The sequence below is a fragment of the Monodelphis domestica genome, chromosome 1, assembly GCF_027887165.1.
Source record: "Monodelphis domestica isolate mMonDom1 chromosome 1, mMonDom1.pri, whole genome shotgun sequence".
NCBI classification, from domain to species: Eukaryota; Metazoa; Chordata; class Mammalia; order Didelphimorphia; family Didelphidae; genus Monodelphis; species Monodelphis domestica.
In genome coordinates this window covers 169,535,920-169,557,525 of record NC_077227.1, presented here as the reverse complement: position 1 = coordinate 169,557,525, position 21,606 = coordinate 169,535,920, and the positions used below count along the sequence as shown (strand labels likewise).

General features: G+C 32.2%; 1 protein-coding gene across 40 annotated transcripts in view; it reads right to left on the bottom strand.

Moving 5' to 3' along the window:
- Window positions 1–21,606, bottom strand: part of ZNF280D (zinc finger protein 280D) — a 119,022-nt gene that overhangs the window by 67,966 nt on the left and 29,450 nt on the right. For 31 of the 40 annotated variants that reach the window (XR_008914744.1, XR_008914752.1, XR_008914751.1 and 28 more), the window contains 6 exons: window positions 18,339–18,404; window positions 18,117–18,250; window positions 17,050–17,167; window positions 7,341–7,499; window positions 7,066–7,166; window positions 5,793–6,019 (listed from right to left, as the gene is read on the bottom strand). Coding sequence is in view for 37 of the 40 variants with exons in the window: in XM_056809772.1 (XP_056665750.1) it covers window positions 5,793–6,019; window positions 7,066–7,166; window positions 7,341–7,499; window positions 17,050–17,167; window positions 18,117–18,250; window positions 18,339–18,404 (805 nt within the window). In the remaining 3 variants the exon portion in view is untranslated. The remainder of the gene's footprint in view (window positions 1–5,792; window positions 6,020–7,065; window positions 7,167–7,340; window positions 7,500–17,049; window positions 17,168–18,116; window positions 18,251–18,338; window positions 18,405–21,606) is intronic. The other 9 variants (XM_056809693.1, XM_056809703.1, XM_056809738.1 and 6 more) reach the window with 1 other exon arrangement.

Genomic DNA, 21,606 nt, shown 5'->3' with positions numbered 1-21,606 from the left:
AAAAAAAAAACACTCCTCACATATTAATGTATTAATGTGTAAGGATACTTCCTAAAAATGTACTTGCTTATTATTTAAATCTCAGTATGCTTTTTAAAAAAATTAAAGTGGTATTGATTTTATATCTCATAATTTAATGGTTTAGGTATATTTTCATAAGCACCAGTTTATTTTTTCCATTAAAATTTTTTAATCAATTAATTTGTTCATTATTTGACTAATCTGGTATTAAAAATGCTGCCTTCAAAGTTTTACTTGATATTTTTAAGATAAGCTTTAAAAAGTTTTAATTATATGGAGAAGGAAGAAAAGAGAACGGAAAAACAGTAACCTTATTTACTATAAGTAAAATACTGCATATAATTTAAAAGATAAAAAATTGAAAGGAAGGAAACCATACTAATCACTATCAGCTATAAGAACAAACATTCTGAGGGGCCTGAAAGTATGCAATATATATCAGTTACTTAAAAGACAAAGTATGTTGACTTATGTTTCTGTTTCTAAGTGCATATGATAGCAATTTTATTTCCTGCAATTAAAAGTACCTTTTGTTTTATTTAATGATATTGGTTTAATGTTAACATGAACTCTTCATTTGAACTTACAAACTGTGCCCCCTGTGAGCATCACCCATTTTTCAGTTTTATATTTTGCTGGATCAGCTCCCCCTAAAAGGCTTCTTAAGAAAAAGAACTATGACCTTCCTTGCCAGACAGATCCTAGATATAAATGGCAATAACTACTAAAATAGTTTATTGAAGGCTTTTTTGGGGCTACATTTGAAACTAAGACTATTCAATCAAAGCAACAATGCTTAGATTATGTAAACTGCCAACAATTATTTCTATGACTCCCTAAAGGGAGCTGTTCTGGAATTATGTGATGTTATCAGTCTGAATGGTAAACAATAATGAAGCAGTAACATTTTGCTCTTTCTGCACCTCTATGGCATAACCCCTGTTAGAGGTTAGGAGTATAGTATTCATTAAATCTGAGGTTTACATTGTCTAGTTAATACCTAAAGTGCTTGGCAAACATAAGTTTTATCCTAAATTTGATATTGGTGTATAATGTATAACAATTTTATTTAGAGAAATTAGTAAATAAATTATCAATTCATTTTAAAGAATTTAAGAAAAATATAGCCATATAAAATAATTTCTTACCCATTGGCTGTCTCCAAGTTGTCATGACAGTTGACATCAGTGGATTTAACTCCTCCTACCAGTAGGAGACAGGAAAAAGCAAAGCTCCTGCGACCCTGCTCTCCCAGGGAGGGGAATGGGCATCTGAGCTTTCTCAATTAAAGCTGAGTAAAAGAGCCCTGACTGTTTTGGAGGCTACATGAAGGGTGGGCACAAAATCTCAGACTAAAGTCATGTCTGGACAGAAAAAAGAGGGCTCATGGTATCATTCTTTCAAGCAGAATAATTTAACTTTTAATGGGCCAGCCCAAACAAGTCACAATCAAGAGGAACCTAAAACAGACAACTAAACAAAAGAGGGAATTTACTAAGTAATTTTTTTAAAAGGTCACAGGATCATTATCCATGTTGAGGTTAAGGGCCCTGACGATTACGGAGTAAAATCCTTTTATCTGACTAATAAGCAAAATGAGGTCTAGTGAAGGAAAGAAACTTTTCCAAGATCATAAAGTTAATAAGTGATGAGTCAAAAGGAGCTTAGTTTCAAACTCAACTGACTTTTTAAAATTCACATTTCATAAAAAGCTAATAGGGCTATATCCACTTTTGAGATTTATGAAATAGGACTTGACTAATTAGCCAAAAATTCCACCTTTCCTTTTAAGATGCTGCTAAATCAGCAATCTTTAAATAAAGTTTCCCTGCGGGCAGCTGGGTGGTTCAGTGGACTGAGAACCAGGCCTAGAGATGGAAGGTCCCAGGTTCAAATCTGGCCTTAGATACTTACTAGCTGTGTGACCCTAGGCAAGTCATTTGACTTCCATTGCCTAGCCCTTACCACACTTTTGCCTTGGAATCAATACATAGTACAATACATACATAGTATTGATTCCAAGAAGAAAGGTAAGGGTTTAAAATAAACAAACAAATAAATAAATGAATGAATGAATAAATAAGTAAATAAAATTTTCCTGATCTCAACAGGAGTCACTTCTTCCCTCAAATTTATTCTGGATTTGTGTTATTTCTCTATATGTTTATTATTTATGCATTTACATTGTTTTCTACACTGTAAGACTGTGAGCTCCTTCCAAGTAGGGATTCTTCATATATTACACTTGAATCTCTTAATTCCTGACACAAAGCAGGAGCTTATTAAGTATCTGTTATATCCACCTCCACAGAGGTGGGGGTATCTATGGATGTGTAACATTTCATATATTGTTTCTTTCCTTTTTGTTGTAGTGATTACTTTTGCTGACTTTTTTTTGCTTTTTAAAAAGAATTCTTTGTTCATAAGGGCTGGCATTCTGAGAGGGGATAAGGGAAGGAATGCACAACGGGAAATTTAGTCCAGGTAAAACAAAATTTATGCATAGTATTTTTTAAAATTCTTTTTTGAATGCCTGTAAAATACAATTACTCACACTTTCTATGTTCTATTAAAAAAATACATTGACTAATCTTGCAATAGTAAAGGGAATGGACAAAAATGGAAAGGATTTTTTAAAAACTCATTAAAAGAAAAGTGTACAATTAGTTATAACATTTCTAACTTCTAAAACAAGTGAGGCCTACAATAGAAACTGAATTAGTCACAACTTTTTGATGACTTGATGTTTACTTTTTCGTTTTTATTAAGGTATCTTATTAATAAAATGGAAAAGGAGAAAATGAGAAAAATAGGACCAAATTATAATACAATAAGGTTTCAGAGCTATAGCTCAAAACAAAGTTCCAGCTATGGCTATTAGCAGTAATAGAAATATGACTCTGAAGGCCTGAGAAGAACAGCTAATAGGTATGGATATCAAATGACAATGTATGTGCAAGTGCTGATAAAAATATACAGCATTACACAAATATGAAGTAGAATTAAAATTATCCCCAAGAAATTTTATCCCTGAATGTATTTTTGTATCAAAGGGCCTATTAAGAAGGTATAGTATAATGTTCCCAGCACTTATGAATGCTAATTACTATTAATAATCAAGTAGTATATGTTTCCTTAGATAAATATAAAATTCTCTACAAATGTTATTTTGGAAAGCTGATAAAAATTTCAATGATAGTGATAAAAAAATGAAAACTTTTCCTATGGTGCACCAAAACTTAGATGAATAGCAAGACTAATTTAACTCAGACTTACTACTCTCTGTACTATTTTTGAAAAATATCGCCATTTTTAGAGAAAGAAATAATAATCATTTCAGGAAATTTACCTGAGCACACCAAAATGTTAAACTGATCTTTCTTTATCTGGGAATTAGAAGTTATCCAAATTTACTGTGTGTGGTTTTCAAAAAATACACTTCCCAAAAAGTAGTGGGCTAATAAAAGTAAATAAGAGAAAAAAAACCTTTCTATTTTCTTACATTAGAAATGCAAATGCAGTGGGAGAGATAACAAAAGAGCCATTGAAATAGCATTTTGCAATAGCTTATATATTCGATATTCTTAAATATACAAGATCCTTGAGGAGGGTATTGTTCTGTTCTTTGTATTCTTCTCTTCAGCGCCTAGCACAATGCCTGGCTACTATTAGTAGGTGCGTAATATAAATGTGTAAAATAATTTACTCACAAGGAATTTCACAGCCAAAATCTCTAAGTAGTCTATAACCATGCTACTTTTCTGAGTCAAAACCAAAACCATACACACACAAATCCCAATGTCTAGGACTAGCTCTCCACCTTCTAGGCATACAATCTTATTTCTGGGAGCCTTAGTTTTCTCATATTAGAAATAGAGATATTAATGGTAATCATAAATATAGTGTAATTACTAGAGCTAGCCTTGAAACCAGGAAGAGCCCAACCTCTAACAATCTCATGGTCAAAAACTCAATGCTCATTTAACTTCTCCATATCTAATCCTCTAAAGCCTTCTGGAGAGAAAGTGGCACCAACATGTTGGTAGAAGTTTCGCCACCTGAGAGTTCCCTAAATTAATGGAATTACAGATCTAGTCCTTCTTAATAATCCCTAGGTACTTTGGAGAATTTTGGAATTCTTTGGAACTTTGGAAAACAAACATTATGTATGTAAGCTCTTTAGAAAGTAAAGTCAAAGCAGTCAGGAATTTATGAGTTCAGTGATATAATGAACCCTCTCAACACAGATAGGCAACTCTTCAACTTATACTCCTAGAGAGTTAAAGAATTTAAGTGATTTCTACAGGGTCACGGGCAGCAAGTGTAAGAGGCTATACTTGAACCCAAGTCTTTCTCACTGGCCCTCTGGTCACTAAGCAATGTTGCCTCTCTAATGAGTGGCAGAAATATAAAATATTAAGAACCTACAGTCTGATAATTTTAAAGTCATATGTCCTACTTTTATTCCTAAATTTAAAAAATTCTACCAGTTACTTTTGACTCCATTTTAACTTATGAATTTGACAACACAAAATGAAAATTTAATTAGGCAATTCTTTATAGGGTCCCTCTTTCTTCCATACCGAGGTTGTACTAAATATATTTTTCATTTTGCTTCTTATGACAAATCAAAATATCACAAGATTCCACTTAGAACTAATTTCCAAAATAAGAATATAAGTAAATATTTAGGAAAATCATTCTAATTATGCTTTGATACTTGAACTTAATCAACAAACATCTACTAAAGCTACTTTTTGCAAGTCATCTTGTAGGGAGGGACTAGAAATATAGAATTAAAAATGACAGGGCAGATGGGTGGCTAAGTTGATTGAGCCAGGCCCAGAGACAGGAGGTGGCCTCACACACATCCCAGTTGTGTGACCCTGGGCAAGTCACTTAACCTCCATTGCCTATCAAAAAATAAATTAATAAATTTTTTTTAAATGACAATATCAGACATCAAAGAACCATCATCTAGATACAATTTGACTAACTTTGTTCTTCCAGTTAGCATCACCAGTCTTTAATCTTAATATGTCTATTCATGTTCAGATGAGGGAAAAAGGCTAAAATTAAGAATACTCTTTTAAGTTTTCCCATCTCTTTGAAAGGAGTATGATTTCCACCTCTTATCCCCCAGGGGAGTTTAGTCTGAAAAACAAAGCAACTTGGCTAAAGTTCTTACATAAAATCAACAAAAAAATCCTTTTCTTTTTACAAATAAATTCATAATGGAACTAGTAAAAAGGACTAATGTAATTTTCTTAAAATAGGCATCCTTAAATCTCTCACACCTATATAGGGAAATTGCTCTGGATGACAAAGGCACTACCAAATTCTGAGGGTAAAAAGAAGATCAAGTACCAATGTAGAGAAACCAAAGAGATAGTAAATATGGAATTAAGGGAAATAAGTTCCAAAGACAGTTACAAGTCTTGTGAATGTTACTAGAATAAATTGATTCACAGACAACAATGGAAAAAAGAATAATTTTTTTCTTCAAATTCAAACAGATTTTTGCCTTTCATGATATGTCTGAAAAGGAAAAAGACTATGGACTAGATAACTGTCAAGTTCCTAAAGTGGAGGAACATGAGAACAAAACCTTTTTGGCAAGTGTTGCTGCTTTTATTATCTAGTAGGAAGTGTTAAACCCACTTGTCTAAAATGGCACAAGACAATGCTGGCAAAAAAAGATTTTAATTAGAAATATTTTACGGACATGTAGTATTACTATTTTTCTAATAGTTATATAAAGATTCACATACCTAATATTATTTTTAAGTATTTTCAGGCAACTGAAGCATTTAAAGGTTGTGTGAGTCTTCTGTTCTTGTAGATTATCTCCTTCATGTTTCCCATAATAAAAGTCATTAACTAACATGATCAATTTTCCTTTATCAGCATCAGCAATTTTATTTTTACTTGTTGCACTTGAATATTCTGTTTTATTAGATCCCCAAAAGAAGTTGTTTACTCTTTCTGGACAACAATACTAAAAGGAAAAATAATAAAACAAAAGTCTTAATTACCCTTTTAAAATAAATCACCAAGAGATAATAACTCACTAAAAATGAAGACTAATTTTGTTATTCAATGACACAAAAAATTGTAGGGGAGTTTTAACTCTTTAGATAAAGACATTATTTCTGTGCCCTGAAAAACAATGAGGGTACATATTTGCATGACATATGTAATTTAGAAAAGAAATGCAGTTTTGAATATTCTACAATATAAATGAGATTTCAAAAAATCTTATTCCGTTAAATAAATCCTTAATTTATTTTTAGCCGTTATTAGCAATCTAATAATACTTCTATATAAAAGCTACCTCTCATTCCTAGTCACAATCACGTCAGTACTTTTCTCATGATATAAATATTGAAAACAAATATTTTTTGAGTTGCAGTATCAATAATGACTTGGCATTAAAGTAATGTAAAAATATTACTGAATACATGCAGGAAAAGAGGTGGGCTGATCATATAAATGAGAATGAACACCAATAGTAGGAAAGGGACCTTTAAGGTACTAAAACAATAAGAGTAAAACTTTCTTTATATAGGGTTGATATTCTAGGGAGGATTTATGTGAAAATATGAATTGTCCAACATGAGAAGACCAATGAAGAGTTTTAATCTGTGTCTGGATCGGTAGAGTGAATATCACACTAAGAAAATTACAATTCAAAGAAAGTAGCAAAGAAAAAAGCGAATGCAATTATCCAATAGTGAAGTGTTTGATTTAACTGAATATTCTGATTAATAACAAAGAATTTCTATAAATGTAACTCATATTCTGGAAAATTACAGTAACATATACAATAATAAAACTGTTTAGAATATCATTACATTTCTTTGATGAGTCAGATGCCTTCATCATTACAAATGTTATCACGTACCACAGATGATTGAAATAGTCAATTAAGTTATTTAGAGTTCAAATGGATGAAATCAATTCTCACTATACATAACAATGGATTTAACAAAAATTCAGAGATTTGAAGATAATTTCAAAATTATATTCTCATAAAAAGTTTACCTTCATGTGATTTTTTAAAGGATCCAACAGATTAAAATGAATGTTACACTTTGGACAGGCTCTAGGGAAAGGTGGTCCATTTTTAGCTGAAGTAATTGTACCTAAAATACATTAAATGTATTAATCTCCAAATTTTTTTGTCTCAAAAATCTAATAAAATATTTTTAAAATTACACAATTTAAAAAAATATATTAACTGAGCCAATCTTTCACTTCTTTAAATTTTCAATTTTTTCCCATTATTTTAATAGCTATCATAGTCCATTCCATTTTACCTTTTGAAAGTGTACTCTGTGATGATGACTTTACTGAAGAAAATGCGGATGAAGGATGGGTTCCAGCAATACCTTCACTGGACTTGGGTTTCTTTGAAGCAACACTGTTTACTTCAGAAGTAGAGAGACGTTTTGTTACAAAGGAACTGTCATTTAGACCTATGATGATTACAATGTAAAAAAAATTTATAAGTGTTTTACTACTAATCTATGCACTAATAAAAAGTATGCTAATCATTACTAATAACATCTTTATAATGTTTGTAACTAAAAAAGACATTTTCTAGTCAAAATCAAAGTTAGATAACCTGTGGCAAATGAAGATAAAAAATCAGGGAGATACAGTTTTAGGAGAAAATGGAATTGATGTTAAAGGAAGTTATTTCCCAAAAATTCATAAAATAATACTATTTCCACAAGAAAATTCTTTTCTGATCTTAGCTGAGAGTGAGTACATTATTTGCAAATCAGTTAATGAGCAAAAATTTTGAGGAAATAGAACATGCTCCAGGGACAAGTTTACCAATACAAAAAACTAAGTAAGCTAAGTGCCCTGTTTTGGACTTACCACAATTAATTTAATTTGTTCCTAACACTTTTTAAAGGCCTTGAAAATGTGCTAAAGCTTACCCCTCTATAAACCTAAAAAAGTCATATGGTAAGGCAATTTCAGGCAAATTCCTTTACTATTATACAGCAAATAAGGCAGAAACAACATTCCAAGGTATATTCTACTCTATACTAAGAATTTGAATTTGTTTCTTGTACCAAAAAAAACAACTGTTAATAATATAAAAAACATTATTATAAAAATCAGCATTGGAAAGGGTCTTATAAGTTATTTATTCAAAAGAATTTATAAGATTTCCAAGCTGAAAGGGACCTTGGAAATGATCTAGCCCAACTCCCTCATTTTTAAAGAAGATGAATCCAAAGCATCAGAAATTAAATGCCTTGGCCAAAGTCACACAGGAAGTTTTAAGAGCAGAGCCTGGTTAAGAATAGATTTCTTTAAAAGACTAGTACTGTGCTCTTTGTAGTGGAAAATGAGGGGATGCCCTTCAATTGGGGAATGGCTGAATAAATTGTGGTATTTGTTGGTGATGGAATAGTATTGTGCTCAAAGGAATAATGAACTGGAGGAATTCCATGTGAACTGGAATGACCTCCAGGAATTGATGCGGAGTGAAAGGAGCAGAACCAGGAGAACATTATACACAGAGACTGATACACTGTGGTACAATTGAATGTAATGGACTTCTCTACTAGCAGCAATGCAATGATCCAGGACAATTCTGAGGGACTTATATGAAAGAATGCTATCCACATCCAAAGAAATAATTGTGAGAGTAGAAACACAGAAGAAAAACAACTGCTTGATCACATGGTTTGAAGGGGATATGATTGGGGATATAGATTCTAAAATGATCACTCTAATACAAATATTAATATGGAAATAGGTCTTGATCAATGACATGTAAAACCCAATGGAACTGCTCATTGGCTATGGGAGGGGGTATGAGGGAGGAAAAGAACATGAATCATGTAACCAAAGGAAAATATTCTTAATTACTGAATTAAATAAACTTAATTTTTAAAAAAAGAATTTATTTCCTTGTTTTTAATTCAGAGTTCTAATAAAATTTACTACCCTCAATGGATTGAATAATAATTATGAGATATTACTCTACTATATGAAAATGGTATTTATTTAAGTTTTTGAAAGCAGATTGAGTTGGTAATAGTGAAGCTTTAGTCATAGTTTATAGTATTGAAGGGTGTATGACCTTGGAAAATTTGTTTCTGTTTGAAAGCAGTAGATGCAAGCAAATATTACAATTGCTTTATATGCTCCTTTGAGTACTTTGTAACAAATTAACATGAAATTGCATAATATACTTAATGTAAAAATTAACTCACTTGCTATGCATTTAAAAATGCATATCCTTAAACATTCTAGTAATTCAAACATAAATCAATTTGTTTCAATATCTTAGCTTTCTTTAATAAAATTAAACTAGCAGATTTTCCTGTCAACTTTTCCATATAGGTTACATGTACAAAAAGAACATCATTATGCTGTTTAACTCTTTAGTCAAATATGTGTTTCTCAATTGATTTTGTTCCCCCCCTTATTGAAAAAGAAATACAAAGACATACTGGAATTGACAGAAGTACATAGGCTGAGAACTGAGTTATTTGTGCATTTTTAAGCAATGGCTGTTTTATAATCATACTAATTCTCTCCCAACAGAAGTTACTTGATCAAAAAGCTTATAAGCAAAAGTAGGTGCTGTTCTTATAGTTGCAGCAACTGGATGTATTTGTGCAATTGGCTGGACAGGTTGAACAGACTAAGTAGAATCTCCTGTTTTAATATAGAAATTTTAAAAACACTAAAAAAATCCTCCAAGGGGACACACAAAATTCACTATTAAGGCAACTCAGGTTCCTTAAGCCTTTGTTTCCCTACCTTTAAACATACTATTCTCCTATCTTTATATATATTATTTCCCCACACTACTATCACTACTGATCAAAATTCTACCCATCTCAAATCCTCCTTCTATTACCTTTCTCATCAACCCAGTCAGAAGTTCCCTTCTGTGAACTCCTGCAACAATTACCTTAAGTGAAACTTTAACAATTATAGTAATCAATTACAGCTTATCTCAGCAGATTATAACTTCCTTCAAGGTAGGAACTATTTTTTTGTGTCTTCCATAGATCCTAGAGCAAAAAGCTTTGTATTTGGTTGGTGCTCAAAGAATGAATAAAAAGAATTTCAAAAATTAAGATATAGATATAACTAGAAATAGTCAAAGAACTTCTAAGTACAAATTAGTGACTTTTAGAGGCAAATTGTTTCAGGTTACATTATATCAATTGGTGCTGTAAAACATGAAAAGCAGAAACCTCTAAATTATCTCCATCATAGCTTCCTTGGACATAGTTCAGTTTTGACCATGCAGATGATCTAAGGCACTCATTGCTTTCTTTGTATCATGGAAGTCTGTTATAAGGAATGGGTACTAAAGCATTCATACCATAAAACACTTAAGAGCCTGGAAACATCCACACTTACTAATGAAAAATTCCTTACTATTTCAAGACAGCTGGCCTAATTTCTCCCTGAAAAAATTCTTCTGACAATGTACCTGAAAACTGGTCGTCTATCATTTGCTTTAAAGACCTCCTTTGAGTGCCAACCTCCTAGTTTCCTAGTAGTGAATTCTTTTAAATAGTCTTATTAAGAAAATTGTTCTTGTATCAAACTTCAATTTGCCTCTTGGCAACTACCTAGCTGTTAATACTTTTGGTGAAGAACAATACACAAGAATATTATCTGACTTGCATTCTCTTTTGACTTAAGATATAGCTTACACACACACACACACACACACACACACACACACACACACACACACCCTTGAGGGCTGTAACTTAATCTAGGTAGGACCACATGGCATAGCTCCTTGACACTACCTTCTGTCTCACTAATTTTTGCCACTTACTCTTAGCTGGTGGAGGGCTCTTGCTTTAAACAAATAAGGCCACTGTTTGAGCAACTTAGAGCTGAGGTCTTAATTACCCTTTTTATCATTTTTGTTAAAAAGGAACTATTATTTTAACTAGTATAAGAATGATCATAACTAAGTTTCTCCTATAATCCTTCATTCTCCATTCTGCCTAGGCAATTAAAAAAACAACAACAAATAATAATTTTTTAAAATCTTAAGTATCAATTTGAAAGCAGAAGAGTGGTAAAGCCTAGGACATTGAGATCAAGTGACTTGCCCAGTGTCATACAGCTAGAAAATATCTGAGGTCAGATTTGAACCCAGGTCCTCCTAACTCCAAGCCTGACACTCTAACCACTGTGCTACCTAGGTTGTTGGCAGAAGAAATTTCACACCTGGTTAGAGTTGGGAGATACATATATAGTGACACCAAGTTCTTGGTATGGATTATAACTTGATTTTTGATTCTCCATAAGTTTCCTCCTCTATTTGCAAGTCATTTATTCAACAAATTTTTATTAAAGTGTTCATTCAATACATTGAGATTAGGTTTTTTTAAAAAGCTTAATTCAAACATATATTAAGCACCTGCTATATGCTAGGCAATGGAGATATAATACCAAAAAGGAAAAACAGTGCCTAACTCCAAGAACTTACATTTAATGGATATAACATATAAATACAATAAAATTTTAAGAGAATGAGAATACTATGTGGATGGAGTAGGTAAGGATTGGTAGAAGAAGTAACACCCAATATGAGTCTTAAAGAAATCTAAGGATATTGAGAGCCAGGTGAGAATTCCAGGCATGAGGGGAATCTATACAAAAGTACCAAGACTGGAGAAGGAATGTGAAGTGTGGGAAATAGCAAGATGAGAAGTTATTCTAGAGTTTATGAAAGTGAATAATATGAAATGTCTCGAAAATGTGGTGAGAGAAGAACCATGAAGGATTTTAAATACCAAGCAAAGGAATCTGTAATATACCCTGGAGGCAAACAGGAAACCACTGAAGTTTCTTGAACAGGGAAAAAACATGATAAGCCAAGTGCTTTAAGGAAGACTGCTTTGACAACCACTGTGGATGCACTGGAAGAAAGGGATATCCTTGAAGCAGGAGATGAATTAGGAGGTTATTGGAATAGCAAAAGAAAGACAATGCCTGAACCAAAAAGGTGAGGACAGAGAGGGGGCCAACAGGAGAGGGGAGAGGAAGTTTACAAATTTGTGTTGTTCAGTTGTTTTTATTCATGTCTGACTTTTCATGGCCCCATTTAAGATTTACTGGGCAAAAATATTAGTGGTTTGCCTTTTCCTTCTCTAATTCATTTCACAGATGAGGAACTGAGGTAAATAGGGTAAAGTGACCTCCCAGGATCACTCATCTAGCAAGTGCCTAAGGCTAGATTTGAACTCACAAAAATTAGTCTTCCTGACAACACGTTCCAACACTCTTAAGAACTGTGCCACCTAAGTGCCTCCTTTACAATTTAGTGGGGATAATTAGAAAATAGTTCATTATTTAATGGAAAGACAATGTAAACTGCTTTACTGTTGTAAATTACTCTTGATCCTTTAATTCCCTTTCTCTCTGCAAACTAGTCAATTTTTTTAACCATCCACCTATAATTTAGTTCAATTCATTCTTCTTTATTAAATATACAAGTGATAAAAATTAGTAGGATTTCTTTAAGCAGAAATTCAATCTGGGAAGACTAGTATGAACTGATGCATTTTAGTGAACAGTAATAGAAAAATAATTCATATAGTAATATTATAGAAACAACTTTGAAAGACCTAAGATTCCTGATGAATGCAATTATCAAATATAATTCAAGATGACTAATTATGATTTTGTACATACCTCCTTGATGGTTACAAGATGCAGAATAAGAAATAAATTTTTGGACATAGGCAATAAGGAATTTGCTGTGCTTAATTTGCCTATTTGTTACAAGAATTCTTTTTCTTTTAAATGGGTAAGGACAGAGAAAAATGCTATTAAAATTCAGTTAACTGAAAAATAAAAATTTAGGGAAAAAATAAAACTAAAAGATTCTTTTTCTATTTCCTTTAGTCTATTCTGAATAGCACAAGCAAGAGGATTAAAGCATATCACCTGAATATGAACACTAGGGTCAAGGATGACTTCCTGCTTCAAAATGAATCATGTTTGAAATCTCAGAAAATTTTCCTTTTTTTAATTCATAATATGATAAATTATTAATTGATGCAGAGTGAAGCAGGCAGGGGCAATAAAATATATATGACTACCACAATGTAAATAAAAAGAATAGCAATTGCCTCCCCCAAAAAATCACAAGTATATGCTGCAAAATATTTTATGTTTACTGAATTTTGAAATGAAATGAAGTATAAAAGTATGATCAGAAGATGACGCCTTGTAGTAAGGAAATGTGGGTTGAATCATGACTTTGATGCTTACTAGCTATATGACCCAAGTCAAGTTATAAAACTGTCTAATTCTGAATATCTTTATCTGCCAAAAGGAGAAATAAAAATATCTATCATATCTAATTCATAATGTTTTTAACAAAGTTTATGTAAACCATAATTCAAAGGGATTTTGGATATATTCAATTCATTTTAAAGTGATTAAGTCATATCCCTGATTTTATTCCTTTGTCCTTGGTTCCTATTTTGCTTTTCTTCATTATCATATGCACACATTTCCTAACAGAGGCAAAATGTGCTTTAAAATTAAAATGCTTTAATGCCTATTCTTATTAGACTCCCTAATGAAGAGAGGCTTGAGGTAAAGAAAAACTTAGGGCATGTGGAAGCTCAAATAATATACAGAGAATCCCTTTAGAAAGAGTGCTAAGTGAAAGCATTTAAAGCTAAAACTTCTATTCCAAAATGAGATAGCCATTTTAGTCACTATAATCCTCATAGTGGGAGCTAAATTAAACTATTTCCCAATGCACATTTTTTTAGTCAAAATATTTGATTATACTTTAATATTTCTTTAAATTCTCATATTTTTGCCTATTATAGGGACTAATTTTTAAAATCTTTAAAGACAGAAAATTTGCATATGCAACAAAATATTTATGGTCAGACTTTTTGTGGGAGGACAGAACTGAAAATAAAGACTATCAATAGAGGCTAAGCAAATTGTTGTACATCAATGTTGCGAACTATTAATGTACTACAAGAAAATGTACCATATTCAATCATGAATACAGAGAAGCATGTAAAGACTTAAATTAACTGATGCAACGTGACAAGAAAGTATACATAACTACTACAACAATGTAAATGAAAAGAACAAACTATGCCTCCCCAGCAAAAAATCACAAGTTCATGTTGCAAAATTACAGAGAATAGGACCCCAAACAAACTATAAAGAAAAATACTTCTCTTCATTCCTACTCCCCACTATTGTTTTTCAGGAAAAGTTTTGTATTGGAGCTTTATAATTTTTTCCTATTTCCTCTTTCAGTTGTCATTTCTCTTGTAATCATCCATATTTCTTCCTCTAAGAGTAGCATTTGTTTCTAATTTATAAGGAAACAAGTTCCCAGTCCCTGGATGTTTCAAATTGAAGACGAGTGTTAAGAGAAGGAATTCATGCTATGGACTGAATGGAATAGCCTCTAAGAACTCTCTGAGTCCTAAAATGTTATAGTCTATTGTTCCAATCTAAGGATTATCACTGAGTTAACCAAATGCCAAATTGTGTGTCCTCTTTTTATTTCATTAAGTACATATGTAGATTTAAAATATTTTAACTTGTTAGAAGAGAAATTCTATACTAACTATGAGGTCTCCCTTGACTGGCCTTTGTTAATATCTAGCTATAGAATGCCAGGCTTCAGTTTCCTCATCTAAAATATCAGGGATTGGAAAAGATAATCTTTGAGGTTGATTTCAGATTTATCTTTGAATTTATGATCTCATTATCCTAAAAGAGATTTTTAAAAAAGGGGGTGGGGGTTGCTTAGGTCCACCTTCTCAATTCTGTTGTTTGTCTCATTTGGATTATCATCCCTTTTACCTACTCAAATCTTCAAGCAGAGTCATTGTCATATGAAAGATTCTGAGCAGGGAGCTGACATAATTAAAGAAAATAATTTAGTCCAGTATGCAAGATGGTTTGGAAAAAGAGACAAGAGTTAAGAGAAAAATATAGGATATATGTGTGTACACACGCATACACACACACATTAGAAGAGAAGATTGGGAAAATTTAGATTAAGTTACTAGAATATTCAGCTCTGCAAAAGAAATTTATAAATCTTCCATGACCAAACTAGAAAAATTTTGTGATAATCTTTCTATTTCAATTTCTTGAGGTGTTATATATGAAAAAAGTAAATTTCCTAACAGTATTATCTCTATTAATGAAGATGATGTAGTCTAACAAGTACTTCAAGTTTAGAACCTTCATTAAGAGACAATGTGTAGTAGTACTTAAAGACATCATAAAAAGAGATAGATGTGAAGTATCTCTAAAATTCAAAATTCGAGAAAAGGGAAATCAATTTCATTTGGGGGCATTAAGGAAAGTTTCATGAAAGAGGTAACCCCTGAGCTGGACCTAATGAAAAACATTTTAAGAGGTAGAGATGAAGGAGTATATTATAGGCCTGAAAAAAAAAGAGATGACCATAGGCAAATAAATATTTGAAGGTGGAAGAGTATATCTGAAGGCAGAAGAGCGCATGATGTGAACAGTATAAATAGTAGTTCACGTTGGCTTGAAAATGTGTTAAGAAGAAAATGTGAAATAAATCTAGAAAGTTAAATGCTAGGATATGTATATTATATCCTATGAATAATAAGCTGGCACTGAATGTTTTTGAGCAGCAAGGTCACATGGTCAGACCTGTGCATTAGTTAAAAATAATAGGTTTTAATTTATGGTCACAAATTTTATAATGAATTTTGATCAGACAACAAAAACAATTCAATATCCTTATGTCTGAATTTCATGTGACATTACTTTTGAGACTGTTTATGACTCACAAATATATTGTAATAATACCTTCAAATGGAAAATGTTTCACTGGTAAATGAAAATTACCAAATGAATTCATGGCCCCAAGAAATGAAGTCATCTACAAATGACAATTTTATGGAAAACTCTAAAAAGTCCCTTGAAATATTACCTAAACACGAGTTGATATGGTATCAAGGTTGTCTATGTCAATTACAAGGCTAAAGTATGATTCTAAGATCTATTATAGCTTCTGAGCAAACCAATTAGTGAGGTCGACTTACATGTTGATATAACTGAAGGAATTTCTACGAGTCTTTGATAACTGTATGGTGGGTATGATGATTGGCTTGATTTTTATAACAATCCAAGTAGTTCTTAGTACAGTCTTTCCACTATATACATAGACTGTTTTCTTTTTTATGTCACATTTCTAAAATTGAAGCCCTTGATCTAAATAAACTGAAACAAATTTTAGTAGCTGGAAAAAAAAATTCAGAAGAAGTAATTCTGCAATGCCATTTGTCCTCCACATTCATGTGATTTGTCTAGCTGCTGAATAAAAAAACTGTACCTCTGAATCAACGAAATAAAATAAAGTAGATTATTCCTCATAAAGTTTGTGGAAGTGAGCTTTGGCAAGGTTTCACATTCACCTTTACTGATATTAGTCAAGTAACAGATTACTTAGCTTGGAAGCCTCTGCTTTCACAAAAACCATCTTTATATCTAGTAGGAATTAAAGAAACAAAAATCTCTTTCTTGGTGTGAAGGCACTGAAATTAAGCAAAAGTTTTACCACAAATACATTAAGTACTCTAGGTCAGAAATATTTTAAGGTAGCTTTTTAAAGTTTCATCAATAAAAAATGTACTAAAGTCATAATGACTATGTTAAGAGTTACTCATTCTGGTCCCCAATCTGGCACTAAATAGCTATGTAAATGGTTTTAAACTCTCTGGACCTTAGTTTCCTCATCTATTAGAAAAAAATAGCTTTGAAGCAGAAGACCTATAAGACCCATTCTAGCATTAAAATTCTATCACTCTAATGTTATTTGTCTGGTGAAAATGTAAGAGTAAATGGTGACCTACTTAATAACAAAAAATAAATTAAAATACAAAATTGTCCTTGATAAATATTATTAAAACTGGAAGTCCAATCCTTAACAGCCATCTTAATCATTTATTTTTATAGTTTTAACTAACCAATTCTTAAACAAACCTGTTAAAGCGCGTGTTGGTCCACCCTGGTACTGTGGTATTCCTGCATTTTGTCTCAAGTCAAACAGTAACCCTGAAGAATTATTAGGTACAACTTGTGGTGAGCTCACTATGTGACCCTGATGAAACATTTTAAAAGGAAAATATTTACTTTAATTGAATCAACATTTTGGTTTAATAATCCTTAAAAGTAAATGTAATTAAAGACCAATCATAGAAACCTATGGGTGATATAAATTTTGACAATATATAAACTAAGCAATTACTGTTAAAATTGAAATTTTAACTATTGTAATTGAAAACATGCTCTAAATCATCTGCTTCTATCATTCAGATTTGGCTTATTCTTATGTAATAAAAGGAAATGTTCACACAATATTGATGTAGCTTATCTATATTAAAAGAATATAGAATAATTCAAAATAAAATGAAATGTCCATGTACACTTAAACTTGGTTAATAACTTCAAAACTGATATTGAAAAACAAACAAAATGAAAAGTTCTTATGAAAAAATTCAACTTAATAAATTTTTACTTTGATAAACAGAAGGCAAAAAGGAAGTAACACCGTTTATTTCCACAAGTAAGCTTGAGCGATAACTAATATAGTACTAATGTTTTTCAAAGGTCCATTATGGATCAATTAATCTAGTAGAACTGAATCTATGCTGGATTATCTGACCATAATAGGCTTATTAACACATATAGGCCCTGGCATATTTTTTACTGTGTAAAATAAAAACTAAAACTGCCCAAACAAACATTTCTCCAGTAACAACGATTTGTCTGCCTTAACAAATATTTAGACTGTGATTACTCTAGTTATACTTTATAGCTAAGTATAATTAAAACCTAAGTATTCTATGTTCAGTATTATACATATTTAAATTTAAGTACTCTACTACTATATAGGTTGGGCAATACAACCTAGCCAGTGGTATAAGTACCAATTTCGCTGTCATAAGGAAGGTGCTATTTCTTGAAAAATACTTGTGTTATTACAAGGATTCTGCCACTATTGATAAACAAGAGGCCTCTAAAATGCCTGACTTTCCAGAAACACTTACAGGTTTAGACAATGGCTGAGCGACAGTACTAACTGTAGAACTTGATAGAGATTGAAAAACTGGTGAAGCTGCCATAGGATTTGATGTTGGAGTCATGTAGTGTTGACTGGTTGGCTTGAATGAAGCTACAGCACCTACATGGTTTATAATATAGTTAAGCATTTTCATAAATGAATTGTCATATGTTTTATGTTAATTTTGAAATAACACAACAAAATATACCTCTATTGGTGGCACCATTCTGTATTCCTCTTGTTGATGAGCTGGGGTTGACTCTGTTCAAAATATCTATTAAGATTACAATAGTTATAATGTGACCAATGTTTAATAATTTGCTGTTTTGAAAAAATACTAGCTCTTAGAACTAAGATGACAAAATTTAAGATATTCAACATGATGATCAACAGCATGAATATACCTTGCATCTGATAACTGAAAAAGGACAGCTAATTATAAACATTTAATAACTTTATATAATCTAGCATACAAGAAATCTGACATTTCTAGCTTTAACATTTTCTTATGCAAATTTTTATACTTGTAAGTCTCAAGTTTATAAACCTCATAGGTGATATTCTATTTGGAAAGCAGTTTTCTTCTGGAATCAATGTTAATTATAATGAATAAGTTCTCAGACCAGCTCAAAGAAATTTATTTAACTTAAAATGAAATATATAATTCATTGCTGGTGGAGTTGTGAACTGATCCAGCCATTCTGGAGGGCAATTTGGAACTATGCACAAAGGGCGATAAAAGAATGTCTACCCTTTGATCCAGCCATAGCACTGCTGGGTTTGTACCCCAAAGAGATAATGGACAAAAAGACTTGTACAAAAATATTCATAGCTGCGCTCTTTGTGGTGGCCAAAAATTGGAAAATGAGGGGATGCCCATCAATTGGGGAATGGCTGAACAAATTGTGGTATATGTTGGTGATGGAATACTATTGTGCTCAAAGGAATAATAAAGTGGAGGATTTCCATGTGAACTGGAACAACCTCCAGGAAGTGATGCAGAGCGAGAGGAGCAGAACCAGGAGAACATTGTACACAGAGACAAACACACTGTGGTATAATCGAATATAATGGACTTCTCCATTAGTGGTGGTGTAATGCCCCTGCACAATCTGCAGGGATCAAGGAGAAAAAAACACTATCCAAAAGCAGAGGACAAACTGAGGGAATAGAAACACCGAGGAAAAGCAACTGCCTGACTACAATGGCTGAGGGGACATGACAGAGGAAAGACTCGGAGCGAACACTCTGACGCAAATACTAACAACATGGCAATGGGTTCAAGTCAAGAACACATATGATACCAGTGGAATCACGCGTCGGCCACGGGGGGTGGGAGGGAGGAAAAGAAAATGATCTTTGTCTTGAATGAAAAATGCATGGAAATGAACAAATAAAATACTATAAAATTAAAAAAAAAATAAAATGAAATATAGTACTGCACTATAAAATTTAACCACTGTGAAATAATGTGTTGGGAAAATACATTCAAGGTTTCAATTCTGAACAAGAATAAATCTCCCATAGGCATTAGAGTGGATGATGAAAGGCAAAAGGAAGTTGAGGAAAGGGATGAAACTCTAAAGGCAAAATATCCTGAAAATATTTAACCTTTTATTTTCCCTAAAGTTTTTAAAGACTAGCTCAAATATAATAATTGATTCCTTTTCCAATGCCAATTTGCTGCTTCCAACAAAAATTATTCTTCATTATAGGGGAGTTCTACAATTTTTCCCCCTCCATTCTTGTCCCTGAAAGTAAATCAGGACCCTTCAATGTTTTTATAGATTATACTATAGTAATGATGGAAAAGAGAAAGGGATAAAAAATTTCCCCCTTCTTTCACTTAGATCTTTCAAAAAGTTAAACTTGGGCCATGTAGGCATTTTATTTGAGTTGCTAGGTTGAGTTATAAGGAAAAGGTAAAAGTAAAGAGATGGATGATTAAGAAGTGTTGTGGTAGAAACAAAAGGGTAAACAAAGAGGAATAAGTTTCTTCTCTTCCTTTGTTACCATCTTTCCTGCAACCTCAAACTCTGGCTTATATTGAACCTAAATGGAAATAAGAAAGTGGCTGGATGGGAAGAGGATCATGGCTGTAGATAGGGTATAAAAAGGAAGAGAAGCAAATTTCAACAGGTTACAAAAGAGATGAAATGGGTGATCCGGGCAGAAAATTTATGATAGCTAAATTTGGAGTCTGCCTGTATAGATCTAAATCTCGAAATGATATTTATTTATTTACTGTGGGAAGAGTTCCCTACATACTTAAAATGAAATATTTTTTAAAATTAGATCCTTAGGGAGGCAGCTGGGTAGCTCAGTGGATTGAGAGCCAGGCCTAGAGATAGGAGGTCCTAGGTTTAAATCTGGCCTCAGACACTTCCTAGCTGTGTGACCCTGGGCAAGTCACTTGACCCCCACTGCCTAGCCCTTACCACTCTTCTGCCTTTCCAAGATGGAAGATAAAGTTAAAAAAAAAAATTAAGATCCTTAGGGTAAGGTCTTACCATCCTATAAAATTTTTCATATCAATTTAAAATCTCCATGGAAATAAGTAACAAAGTTTTTATTTTTAATTTTCAATTATAGGCCCTAAAAACTAGAATAAGTGATTTATAAAATTCAACTATAACACATATTATACAATATTGTATTGCACTATTGCTTGTATGCAATTCATATGACTCAAATCTAGAAATGAAGTTCATTTATAATGCTGACCAAGTTTAAAAAAAAAAATCCTCATCAATCCTGTGAGGTAAGTATTACTATTATCCCTATTTTATAGCTGAGAAAATTGGAGCTGAAGTTAAATGACTTGCCCAGAGTTATACAACTTTTAAAGTGTCTGGGTCCTAATTTGAACTAGGACTTCTGTCTTCAGGTCTGATGTTCTATATAGGTTTATGAGGAAATAAAGAGTTATTTTCTTTATTGTAAATAAAAAGTTAAGAAAAAGCAATTCCATTAGAGTATATCTATTTCCTCTTTGGTGAATTTAAACAAATCTTTCAGATCCATATTGTTACCAATTATAATGGGATTTTAATAGGAGCATTTGGAAGAAGTTATAGCATCAATTTTTATAATTATGCTCCTAAATTATCAAAAGATTACATATTATCCACATCCAGAGGAAAAACTGTGGGAACAGAAACACCAAAGAAAAACAACTGCTTGATTACACGGGTTGAAGGGGATATGTTGGGGATATAGACACTAAATGATCATCCTAGTGCAAACATCAACATGGAAATAGGTTCTGATCAAGGACACATGTAAAACCCAGTAAAATTGCACATCAGCTACAGAAAGGGGTGGAGGGGGGTGGGGGAGAGAGGAAAATAATATAATTCTGGTAACCAAGGAATAATGTTCTAAATTGACTAAATAAATTTTTCAAAAATAAATTAAATTAACTTTTAAAAAAAGATTACAAATTGATGATGCCACTAAATACCTCGTTTTATAAT